General features: G+C 43.3%; 1 protein-coding gene and 1 long non-coding RNA gene across 2 annotated transcripts; one reads left to right on the top strand and one right to left on the bottom strand.

Annotated features, from left to right (window-relative positions):
- Positions 1-19: 19 nt before the first annotated feature.
- Positions 20-7,648, bottom strand: LOC147637057 (chromatin assembly factor 1 subunit FAS2 homolog). The gene is made up of 12 exons (XM_086800671.1): positions 7,394-7,648; positions 6,937-7,045; positions 3,197-3,223; positions 3,007-3,082; positions 2,819-2,922; positions 2,455-2,684; positions 2,241-2,343; positions 1,984-2,056; positions 1,175-1,287; positions 883-1,024; positions 667-767; positions 20-588 (listed from the first exon to the last, which is right to left on the bottom strand). The coding sequence occupies exons 1-12, from the start codon at positions 7,505-7,507 to the stop codon at positions 20-22; spliced, it is 1,761 nt and encodes a 586-aa protein (XP_086656797.1). The 5' UTR covers positions 7,508-7,648.
- Positions 7,649-9,149: 1,501 nt separating this feature from the next.
- LOC147637056 (uncharacterized) lies at positions 9,150-12,515 on the top strand. The gene is made up of 3 exons (XR_015266144.1): positions 9,150-10,616; positions 11,804-12,111; positions 12,199-12,515. It is a non-coding gene; the product is annotated as an uncharacterized LOC147637056 (long non-coding RNA).
- The last annotated feature ends 506 nt before the right edge of the window (positions 12,516-13,021 follow it).

Below are 13,021 nucleotides of genomic sequence, written 5' to 3'. Positions count from 1 at the left end.
ACGCTTTTTCTCAGAAGGATCACTTTATCTCGGCCCTTGATACATCAGAAGCTTGCTGCTGTGAAGGTGTGGTAGAGTTCACAGAGAGGGCAATGGGAGTGATTCGCCTCTGCTTCACAGGGCTACTTTTCAAATTTGTACTATTAGGTGTACTAGAAACCATGCAATTTTCAATACTTGCCAAACTAACTGCAGAATTAAGCTGTTCCAAGTCCGAACATGGTTTATCCTTGGTAGCAGGAGCATGTACAGGCAATCTCAGGCATGGATTGGCTTCTTGGAGTTGCTTTTCTGGCATTTCAATCTGCTTTGAACCAGAAACTACATCAATACAATTTGATTGGTCTCCTTGACCTTCCTCTTTGTTTTGAAGATTTGTTGCTTGTTTGAGTGAATTGGCTTGAAGCCCCACCATGTAATTCTTATCCAATGCCTTCGAGTCGGGTAGAACATCAACCCTTTTTGCTACATTCCCTTGACCTTCCACCTTGCTCTGAAGTCTTGTTGCATCTTGGGGTGACTTGGTGAGAGGCTCCACCACCTTGTCTTTGGCTAACGACAAAAACTCTGCAATGTATGAAGGAAGCTCTGATGCCACAACACCACATAGTTTAGCTACCCTTTCTCTGTCATTAACTTTTGCACTGAGTACCAGATAAGACGTACCATTTGAAGGCAAAGGACAGCCCAACTCTCCCTGATCAAAAGCCAATAGGGTACAAAAGCCATCTTGTGATGATACAGCCAAGTACTTCGCATCCCATGACCTGAAACCAATCCCATTGAAGAGTGTCAAACTGTGAGACTTCGGCATGACTTGCTATTTCAAAAACATGATGTCAAAAACAGCTTTAGATTGTGGCCTCCTAAATAGAAGCAAACCATGCTATGTCGGTGATTGCAGCATAATGTATGCCAGCAAGCACAACCAATGGATGAGTGCTCTGTGTGTCGTACACGAAGAGTGAGTTCAGTGTAGCAACTGCAAAAACCAGCCTGTATGGAAGCTTGAAACACCAGGTAGCTGTGAAGACATAGGAAACACCACCATTTTGAAATGATGTCAGTGCTATGCTAAAATTCATGTGGTGACCCTATATAACTAGCAGAAATTCGTATCTTTTTATACATTTAGAACTGGCTACAATTTGATTGAGGAGCATTTGAGCTTTACCATTTGAGTCTTTATCAAGTTTTTCCACCATGTTGGGATTGAAAGAGAATACCAGCGGACAGAAGCGAACTGCAACTATAGGCTTGCTTGCTCCAGGAAGTTGCACAGCAGGCCTGCACTGAACCAATAGGGCAATGTGATTAAAGCTTAACCCTGAGCAAATACAATCCTTGGGCATGCACTGCTCATTAGGGATTGGCATAATAATGGAAATTAGTTCGTGTAATGCTGCTACCCGGACCTACAGCAGCTCTTGTGTATTCAGTTTAAAAAGTTCTGCCTACAAATCCAGTTGAATACCATAGGCCCGTAGTCCAGCAAAGGAGACTGTTATCTGCCAGACGTGAGCCCCAGGGTTACCCAAGGACGACAAAAAACATGGACATGTTCAAACTTCAATAGGCTTATTGAGGGTTCACCCCATTGCCTTGAAAGTTGACAGAGAGTGAGCTTGCAGGCCCAACAAGAAACGCATTACCAAAACCCAACTAGTGCTTCACAGAACTAGTTAAAATGCACTGCTTTTCCATCTCTATGCATCTCTATGACAGATTGCATACAAAATGTGCCTTCTTGGTTTCATAGGCCATTTTTGCACCCCTCTCTCTCTCTCTCTCTCTCTCTCTCTCTCTCTCTCTCTCTTAAATGTGTGTTGTGTGTGTGTGTTGCCCTTTGGGAATGTGCAAAAACATTGAAGATAATTATATCTTGCCCGCATGCAAGTGTGCACACATGTCACACACGCGCACAAAATATTTTATGAATTGCCTTATCTTATAGCATGTGCAAAACCATTAAGTCTAGAATACCTTGACAAATCCTTCCTTGAGACAATGAAGGCGGTGTTTGTCATAACGGATTCAGATGGAAATTTGTGAATACCTAAAGCAAAACCAAACAAGTAGAAACCCCACACAATCTCAACATAAATAGAGTTACAATGGGTTTCCACAAACCAAAAACCATACAAAAAACTGCAACTGTAGTTAAATTTGATTTATTAATTGAGAACCTGCGGTCAAACAAACCTAGTAATTACCCTAAATGTGAAAACTTAAGTCTTTACCAGCAGGCACAAGCAGAAAGGAACCATCAGGGGACCATGCAAGCCTCCTAAAAAATGAAGGCAGTGTCTCGTCATGGAAAAGGTTCTGCTTAGCTGCTGCAACCTGAGAAACAGAGGTTAAACCTCTCTGAGTATAAGGCACCTCTCAAACCGACTAAGATGTCTTCTGCATGATAACCATACAAACATTGGCTTTAAACCAGTCGAGCTTTACCTTAGAAGCACAGGTGTCTTCCTCCTGCTTGGGCACTTCTGCCTTGACAAGTACACTCTGGCATGAGAAATTGTTTTGGTCTTGAAATTTGCCTTTTGGATTTTGAGGTCTGTTGCAGTAAATCCTGCAAGTTCTATCACCACTGATCGTGGCTACGTATTGGCCTATAGGGTCCCAAGCCACACCTTGCACATAGTGCATATGATCCTTCAACACTTGTTGAGGACTACCTGCAAAGGTGGAGAAAAGAATAAGTATGCACGCTAGGGCTTCTCATTGCAAATGCATGCAATGGGGCTGCTCATGCTAAGCAAATCCATTGAGACATACTACATGATTGAGTATAGTGGCAGCTGCCTTTCACCTTTGACCACATCCCAAATGATGACAGTGTTGTCCACTGATCCTGATACCAGTGAGATTCCATCAGAAGACCATTGCAAGTCCAAGACATCCTTAACATGGAATCTGTAGTCACTCACTAACATTAATCTTCAGATCCCTACAAGTAACAAAGAAACAAGCAGAGTTGAAACCTTGCTGAATCAATACCTCAGATTTTTTGAAAGCTTCCACATGATAGAAGCCTCTGGATTCTCAATAAGCTTCCACAAGAGTATCTCACCACCTGCATTTCACTGAATCATGTTATCATGATCCTAACACACAGACTTTGCTCAATCATGCTGTTATGACCTGAAAACGTCTACATAGCTCTATGCTTTGAAAGAGCCACGCTTACCATCTGCACCAGAAGCAAGTTGATCCCCTGCACAGTAAGATTTATGGATCAACAAAACAGATAACCTTGATATATAGTAATTCCGAAAAACGTGTAGATAAATGCCTTCTTGTGTGGTCAAGTTAAATGCCTTCTTGTGTGGTCAAGTACCAAATTATACGAAAAAGAACCTTATTGTCTTGTGAGCATAAGGCAAGCCATGAATCCATGAGTACTTTTACTCGATTTATATAATTCTTAAATAATATTTGTCTAATATAAAGACCTAACTAAATTTAAAAATTTTCATCAACTTCTTGATACCCCACAGGCCCCCCAGAAAGATCTTTCAGTAGCATCTTTTGTGTCTTACAAGAGCTGAGATCCACCATATTCTTATGAGAATAATGTTCCAACCCAAACAGACTAAGTAGTAAAAGAAAGAAACGGTACCATCCAACAATTACAAATGGAGGATATGGTGGTCTGGATATTCAAAAAACTTGTGCTCCAGTGCAAACATCGGGTCAAGTCACCATGTGCTCAGGGGCGGTCTAAAGATGTTGGCCTATGGGCTCCTGAACTCTGCAGTCTTGAGGTAATCTCTAACCGTGACGGCTATGTTCTTGGTTTGCAGGTTAAGGTCGTGTAAGCTCGAGTCTATCTCATAACAACAGCTCAAAATACATGAAACCTTGCGGCCTCCAATAATCACCTACAAAGTAGTCGTTCAAATCTGCTGCCATGATGTATTTTCTTTTGACGTGCCCAAGATTTGCAGAGCATTTTTTCTGCTATTTTTTGTGGCAACCCTCCTTGTTACACCAGCTGGCCTTTGAGCTTTGCAGCAGAATTCTGGTTGGCTGCAATAAAAGCCCCCAAACTCCTAATCTTTTTGCTTAATTTTCTGTCACCTTGTAAAGCCTGTTAAAAGTAGTATCTCATGTGGGAACATGCCTTAAAAAAGGGATAGGTTATTTAACTAATTTATGCTATTTGGGTCGGCCATTTCCAGCATGAGGGTATAAATACCCATGCCCACCATTGTATTTTATCATCTATTCATTGCTAAACTTCAAGCCTTGTTCGTCAACTTCTCTCTCTCTCTCTCTGCGTCAACTTCTCTCTCTCTCACAACGTGTATTCAAGCTTCCGCATGTACAATTCTGACATGGTATCAGAGCTTGAAGGCTTCTGATCCTCGGACACACACAAGGCACGAGGGAGGAGACGCGCGGCAGACTGCGTCTGCATCAAGGCTAGAGCAAACCTGCGTTTCTTCTTGAAGCAGCCAAAGCACCCAAGGCCAGCAAAAGCGGGTATCTCAAGGCAGCGCACTGTGCATGGCGGCTAGCAAGGGCAGCATTTGCATAGCAGCCAGCAAGGGTGGCGCACATTGAGCGGGCAGAAGCAGGACTCAAGCAAGGCGGCAAGATAGGCACGCAAGTGCGCGAGGCAGAGCAGCAGCAAAAGTGCATTTTCTTGCAGGCGGCAGAGCAAGAGGAGGCCAGTGGCACCGCTCGTGCAGCAGGAGTGCAGCCGCAAGAGAACCGCCGGCTGGGAGAAGAGAAGGCGAAGGGAGGAGACGTGCGTTATCGAAGACCGGGTCGACTAAGAAGAGGTGGACGGAGTTTTTGAGATGGGACTCCCGTGTTCAAGCAAGGATGACAAACTGAATGGCGACAATTATGCGCATTGGAACTTGATCATGAGGCTATGGTTTAGCAGAAAAGGCTTATGGGACATTGTTGATGACTCGGAGGAATGTCCCCGAAGGGATAGCAATCGGTTCACACGTCTTCAGGAGGAGGAGTTTCTCAAATCTCTTGTGGATTGGGATGCTCACAATGCGAAGGCGATGTCGGCGATTGCAGAATCTCTCACCAAGGAAATTTCCCCTGCCATTCAGACTTTAAAGACTGCCAAGGAAATGTGGTCAAAGCTTGCAGGAATGTTTGATCGAGACTCAACAATGCGAGCAGTAACCCTTCTCGGCCAGTTGTTTTCCATCAAGTTTGAAGCCGGGACCTCTATGCAGTCATTTCTAATGAAGGCAAAGGTTATCCATGATCAATTATCGGCTATGAATAGTGCATTAACTAGTACCCAGTTAGCTGCCTTGGTTCTTACGAAGTTGCCTGAGGAGTACGAGATGGTCTCGAGGGCATTACGCTTACAAGTCACGAAGGAAAAGCTGGAATTTGATGATCTCAGCTCTTTTCTCATTGAGGAAGCAGTGCTCATTTCCCAAGGCAAGATTCGAGTTCCGAAGGATGTAGAATCGGCACATGCTGCATCGGAATCCAATAAGAAGTCTAGGAGCCGTTGTTATAAGTGCGGAAAGCGAGGGCATTTGGCTCGGGATTGCAAATCCAAAGCTAAAGCTCAAGGCTCGACGAATGACAAAGGCAAAGGCAAAGCTGACAAGGATGACAGTGACAGTGATTCTACCAGAGATGCTACGGCGTCTGCCGGTGTGGCAAGGACTACACTGGCACATGCTCCAGCATTCTAGCTTGGTGGATGGATGCTACCACGTGCTTCAGCCAGAGAGAGGCATGTGAGTGGCAGAGAGGGGCAGTCTGTGCTCCCGTTTTGGTGATTTGGACCCGTGTGTCGGAGTTCAAGCCACATGCATCTGGCATGGAACAGCTTGAAAAATCTATGGACGTGATGTGTTCGTAGTTCATTGGTAGCAGACTATGGATGGGATGAGTTCCTGGTTCATTGTGTAGCACAATTTTGGGCGTCGTGTGTCGACAGTTCAAGGTTCAGAGGATTTTTTGAACGTGATGAGTTCGCAGTTCAACGAATGGGGGATCATGGATGTGGAGTTGTCTGCAATTCATTATTCTATGTGGCAGCTAAAGCTCAAGATGGCATTTTCTTGTGGAGACAGGTTGATTGGTGCATTATCCGAGGTGTACCTAGCAAAGGCCACGCTAGGGTGTCCATGGTTGCATCTGCATCGACTTGGTTTCTTCATCTATGCCCACTATGAGCTACAGAGAGGGTGTTAAAAGTAGTATCTCATGTGGGAACATGCCTTAAAAAAGGGATAGGTTATTTAACTAATTTATGCTATTTGGGTCGGCCATTTCCAGCATGAGGGTATAAATACCCATGCCCACCATTGTATTTTATCATCTATTCATTGCTAAACTTCAAGCCTTGTTCGTCAACTTCTCTCTCTCTCTCTCTGCGTCAACTTCTCTCTCTCTCACAACGTGTATTCAAGCTTCCGCATGTACGATTCTGACAAAGCCCACCTGGAAATTTGGTGCTAAATTGTGATTATGGCTTCACTCAACTTCCTATGCCTAATCCTACAGCCCCTATCGTTTGCTTCAGACAGTACATCAGCAACATTTGGCTCACATGTCTCCAGCCCAATTGAAAGCATGTGGCGTCCTTAATTCAAAGCCAAAAGTGTAGCTACGTTCTTTCTAATATTCCTGACAATATAGCAAATAATCTGCAAGGGGGTGAATGGGTACTCTCTACATGTTCAAACGGCTGAAACCAACCTATGTGCAGCCTGGATGGGCCACCCCAAGGCTAAGATGGAGCTTAGAGGGGTTTCAAGCAAAATTCAAACCCACCCCCAACCAAAAGCAGTTACAAAGTTTCAATGAAATTGGATAAGCTCGCACACCCTAACAGGAAATGAGCCTTCACCACAGTGGCTTCGATGCCCAAAAATAAACAAACAATACCAAGCTGTAATATTTGTGCAAAGCATCATGTTAGCTTTATTTTACCTGCTGCTGAGAAACGGACGACATTGACAGCTGCAGTATGGTAAGATAGGCTGCTGTGGAAGGTAGCAGAAGGTAAAGGGGCATCATCAGCTTGATGCAAGGTCCAAAACTGCAAGACCCAAAAGCAGAGAAATGAGAGAAATAAGATAATGTTTTCTCCGAATCAGGGGAGCTAGAAACCCTAAAATAGGGAGAAGACACCCAAACAACAAGGGGGGCAGAAACTCTAAAAGCATCCCCAACAGCAAAGGGGCCAATAAATCTTTAGAGCATAAAGCCTAGATCATGAAGAACCTAGGCCCCAACAAACCCTTACACCCTAATAACAAGAGACTCAAAAATATAAAAGCTAACCTAGAAACCCTAAAAGAAGAAGCCCTTATAGCAGGAGGCCAAACCAACCCTAAAAGCAAAAGCCTAGAAAATCACTGAGAAAACTCAGAAAATCAGAAATTGCCTTGATGTCGTGGTCTGCTCCGCCGGTGGCTAGCAAGCCAGAGAGGCGATGGAAGTCGAGGGTAAGGACGGGATCAGAACCATGCCAGGTTATCTGCAAGGTGCCCCCTTTCATGGCACTCCTTTGAGAGTGAGTGAGTGTGAGTGTGTGTGTGTGTGTAGCAGAGAAAATGCGTCTCCATCTGTTCCTGCTGCATTCTCTTTGAGCTCTCAACCAGCATTTGGCGGGAAACTTCTTTGCCGTTTCACTTTAGAGCGCTTTCATACGGTAAGGCTGCCGTCCGTTAGTTTGGGGATCTGGCAAAACCATTAATTAATTTCGCAAAAAAAATAAAGAGTTATTTGCTAAGGTTGTAAACCTTTGCTTTTTTATACAAAAATTAAACCACACAATTGCACCCCCATCTCAACAGCTCATCCTTCACAATGGTTAACACTCTTTGGCCATTGCTGTCTCATTGGAGGGCATCACTAATAGATCATGTAGAAAAGGACATCGCCGTCGGCTCTAAGCAGTAATGGCAAAGGAGCTTTCCAGACGCATTTTTGCACTCCTCTCCAGTGGTCTGTGCCTTTAGCATGCTTCTAGTAAAATGTGATGTATTTAACACCCTGTGGTTCTTGAAATGTGGGCAAAAGAGATTTCTAGATGCATTGTTGCACTCCTCTCCAGTGGTTGGTGCCTTTAGCATGCTTCCAGTAAAATGTGATTTATTTGACACCTTGTGGTTCTTTAAATGTGGGCAAAGTTCATTCACACACTTCAAACTACCTAGGCAATGGCTTCTCTGACACACTCCATAGAAGGCAATGCTAGAGGTTTGCGGCTTTGACCACCAGTGGGCATCATACTTATGCTCCATGGAGTCTATTCCTGAACATGTTCCCGTGGTGGTTGGTGTGGGAACTCAAATGCAAAGTCTCCATTATATTTCCTAGGAATCTCTACGGCCTTGATAACATCTTTGACATTTAACAAAAACTTTGTTAATGTGTTTCCCTTCTTCATGCTCCAAAGGTATTTCAAAATGCTCTTACAATCTCCTCTTGCACAGTGGATAAGGGTGATGCACCAGTTTTGTTGTTATCTTGTAAGGGGCTACATAAATCTATCACATTAGACTGAGTTGGAAATCCTCTGGGCGGGCTATTTAAGATGGCTATTCATTGTGGGTTTGAGTTTAACGAAGTATCAACTAAAAGAGAGTCCTCAAGTATATAAAACTCCTCCCCCTCTTAAAGCAAAAGCGCTTTAAGACACATTGGTGTATGCCAATCTTTTTACATATTTGCAAAAAGTAATGTGTTCTTTGCCATTCCCCACAAAAGCAAACTAGTACTCTATATTTAAAAAAACTACGGAGTGTAAGAGGGAGATAATGGTGAACCTACTTTAAGGTTGCTCAAACATTGGCCCATTATGTCTTAGAGATCTTGGGATTGTAGCTAGTAACATCATAGAGCATCTTGGGAGGATCATAGAGCATTATAGAGAATCCCAAGAGGATATATATATATATATATATATATATATATATATATCCACTTCCTACGTGGATAGCGCAGTCCACGTGGTAGTACGCCATGCATAATGCTCGACCACATGGCATGTCTATGTGGACTACATTGTCCACGTAAGCATGCCATGTGTAACTGCATAATCCACGGTGGCTACCACATGTAATGCCCAAGCTCAACACAATCCACGTAAGAATGCCATGTGTAATGCTTGAGCTTAGTGCAATCCATGTAGGCATTCCATGTGTAATGCTTGAGCTCAGGCATTACACAATCCACGTAAGAATGCCATGTGTAATGCTTGAGCTCAGGCATTACACATGGCAGCGCCGTCTGGTCTGTGCTTGCCACGCATGCCATGCAACGCTCGCTATCATTGTCTAATGGCTTTTGAAATTATTAGATAGCGATATGAGGCCTCACAATAGCCCTTCCCCCTCAACGCGCCCCCCTCTCAAACAACAAGGAGCACTTGCCCTCAATGTGCCCCCCTCTCAACAACAAGCGCTCACCCTCAACGCGCTCCCCCCTCACAAGTGCCCTCCTCCTCCACACACCCTCTCCTTCAACCAAAAATTCCTCCTCGAATGCAATCGAAGGGCTTCACCGAAAATCAAGACGAGATCAGAGTATAACAAGAAGTGGGCATGTCACTAGTTGCCCTCTGCTTCAATGGAAAATGCCTCCCCGAATGCATTTACAATTGAAGAGCTTCACCGAAAATCAAGATGAGATCGCAGTATCACATGAAGTGGGCATGTCACAAGTTGCCACATCAAGCAAGGTAACCAACACCTCTCAATTGTAGTTGGTTGTGAGGGTTGCTCTTGCAACGCCCACCAACAATCATGTTGCTAGCATAGTAATGCCACGATTGCCGAAGAAGTGGAGTTCATAAAGGAGAGTTTTAGTTAAGGGGTTGATTGACACATCTCCGTGAATTGGGTGGAGGACCACTTGGTTGACAATCGTAACCGCCTTCTAGAGTGCCTCTTTGTCACCTCCTTGCAATCCTAGCAATCCATACGAATGAAGATTCCATCAAAGGGTTAATTAAAATCATGGAAGAGAGCACATACTAGTCAACAATGGCGGTGTTCATTATCTCTAAGGGATTCCCTGGTCAAGAGCCCTTTCCATTCGACTGTCGAAGCAAAGTTAGTCAACCTATCATTGTCAACAGAGTTTGACACAATACTAGAGCACATGGAAGGATAGAAACACATGGTTGGGAAGATGTTTGTTGTCTAGGATGGCAACCATTGACTCGAAGCATGTCTGAAATGGGCAAAAACCACTTGAGTTGAAAGAGAAAAGGCTTCCAAGGTGATTTGTAAAGTGGTCTGATCCCTTGAGGAGGAGGAGGCAAAGTTCTTGTTGGTGCTACGTATGATAAACAAGTAAGTGGATTTTATCTTATCTTTTTGTGATTCAAATGAACAAACATCTTATATGTCATCATTTACCTTATTTATTATGCATGATGTAAAATTGCTAGGGTCCCTACCGTTTATGTTGTGCCGAACACAACGACACATGATATATTTATGATGCAGCGTGTGGGCCTTGCCAATCCACAATTGTTGTTATCAAAGTTCAATGACGCGGATCATGCATGGGCCGAGAAAGCTATTACTCATTGGGGACCTAACGTATCAAAGTGGCTGAAGCTTCCCATGGCACTCCTCTCACAATTGGTTTTCAAGGTATGTGCACGCCTCGTTCTCATACCACAATAAAGCCATGTTTTTATTTTGAAATATGTTTCTTAAACATAAATGCATTGCAGTCAGAGTTTGATACCACGTACCAAAGAAGGGAGTAGAGAATACTTTCTGAATGTAGAAATGTTGGACAAGAATTACAAAGATGCCCTCAAGGAGATGGAGGTGCAATTTACAAAGAGGGGACATGAGTTAACACAAATTGCCAACCCCCCGACTAGGCAAAGAGTTTTTCAAGAAAGTGATCTCCTACCAGGGTTGGGGTGAAAAGGCTAGCAAATTCACTACTCCCAAGCTAGCAGAGATCGCTCGAACACATATTCCAGATGGAGAGTAAGATCTCTAATTCTCTCGGCACATTAAAATCATTTTTATATGTGGGTAGAAACATAATGCTAGTTCCACACTGCAGGAAATGTAGGCTCCTTGACATACTGGCAGGTGGCAAGTTTGCTATAAGGAATGCCCAGATTTCTCCATTTGACAGAGCATTCTTTGTGTGGATACATCATCAATGTATTGGTTCCAATTGACCAAGTATAGTTGGAGACGAGCTCACCCGCCTAGTTAGCATACACAAGTGAGCCGCACTGGACTCTGGGGTAGGTATCACAAATGCCATCAAAGCTTTCAGGAAGACTCACTTTGAGAAGGCATTCGTAAGGTGGAAAGGGAAAATGTGTGCCACCTTGGATCCTGATCGGTAACCACACTTGCTGTGCAAGGCACAATGCCTCTTGTACATGTATTTAGTAGCATGCCACGATACTATTATTGTTATTTTATCGCATTAGGTGGTGGATAAATTGTTATTGTTATTATTATTTTATTAAATTTTAAAAGAAATCTAATGTAGGTGGTGGAGAAATAGTGTGTGTAATTGGGTATATATAGGTGCTTGGGTATATGTTCTCGAGCACCCTTCACAGACACATGGGTGCAGTCCGAGATAAAGGAGACAGGATTATATCCTAAGGAGTGGATTGACAAGCTATGGGGCAAGGACACTTAGATAGTGTGCCCATGGTGGATAGACTACCCAGAGGGGAAGTTTCCTCCAGAGGAGGCTGAGCAGTTTCAGAGTCGTTTCATTATGTAGGGTGGCACATTTGTATGAACTATGAAGTTTTTTTTTGGGAGTTTAAAGTTCCTATGTTGGTTGAATGCAGGAGCAAAGAAGGGCAAGAAGCCTGGAACTGAGCAATAATCGGCCCCCGAGAGAAGAAGAAGGGCAAGAAATCAGCAAACGAGGAGCCTCTATCATCCACGACCGTGAGACAACAACACCTAAAAAGAGGTCATGAGACGAGAGTGGGAAGGGGATGAAATTGAGGAGGATGCTAAGGAAATCCACTCTAAGGATGATGAGCATGAGTCCCACGCATGAGGTGTTGAGCAGGTGAGCCCACATGGTGAGAGAAAAGAGCAGGGGTCAGAGAGTTCAAAAAAGAAGACGACGTAGCCCTGCTGGGATCCAGTAAGTGAACTTAACATGTTTGAATATTCATTAGTTCATTTATTGAACAACAGTAATAACATGTATTTTGGTCTTATCTAAATGAAGACTTCCATCCACAAGTGGTGGACCCTATGCACTTAGTTCTCAACTCCAACATTGATCACCTTCGTCTCGCACTTTTGGAAAAACAAAAACACACGTATGATCTCTAATCTGTGCTAATGATTCTCTCCATTCATCGTCATTATATAGTTTGCAGTCCACTTATATGCTTTGTTGTTCCGGGAATCTTGTAGTATTGCAACGATTCATGGGATCTCTGATGAGGTGGGGAAGCATGGACTCCTTCGATAGCCTTAGTGGCTTGCGCTTGGTGTGGGTTGATTTTCTAGCGGTCTACAAGGACGAGGTTGTGGTTCCTCGATGGAATGTTTTTAGGGAGGTACTTGTGGAGTCACCTTTTGTACTTGTTGTAGAGTTCCTACATGCCAATGGCACTATGGTGTGTACTCTATGTAAGGAGCACTTAGGGATTGTTGTGTGAGAGGTAGGGACTTGGAACTTCACATTGTGAAGAACTTTGTTCTTGTGCTTCTTTCCTGTGATACTTGTATGTCATGTCAGAAGATGGCCAAGAAGAAGAGAGTGAAGGAGTGGTTTTCATTAAAGTGAAGCTCAATGATTTCTCTAGTGTACTTAAAAGTGTGCAGACGATGCATAGCACAACAATTATATAATAAATACTAAATGTAGATGTGGACATATATACATTACATTTATCTTCTCAACCAATAGAGGATACTACTCAAAAATAATATTAATGGTTGATTATAATATGAAGACTTCACTTTTGTAATCATTTTGGCAACTAATTTAAACATCTCTTTTTTATATCAAGTATTTATCTTTTTGAGGACATATGTATGTG

The sequence above is a fragment of the Cibotium barometz genome, chromosome 7, assembly GCF_041138505.1.
Source record: "Cibotium barometz isolate CiBa-2024 chromosome 7, ASM4113850v1, whole genome shotgun sequence".
Taxonomy (NCBI): Eukaryota; Viridiplantae; Streptophyta; class Polypodiopsida; order Cyatheales; family Cibotiaceae; genus Cibotium; species Cibotium barometz.
Note: the sequence above shows the minus strand (reverse complement) of the source record. Positions and strands in the feature narration are given on the sequence as shown.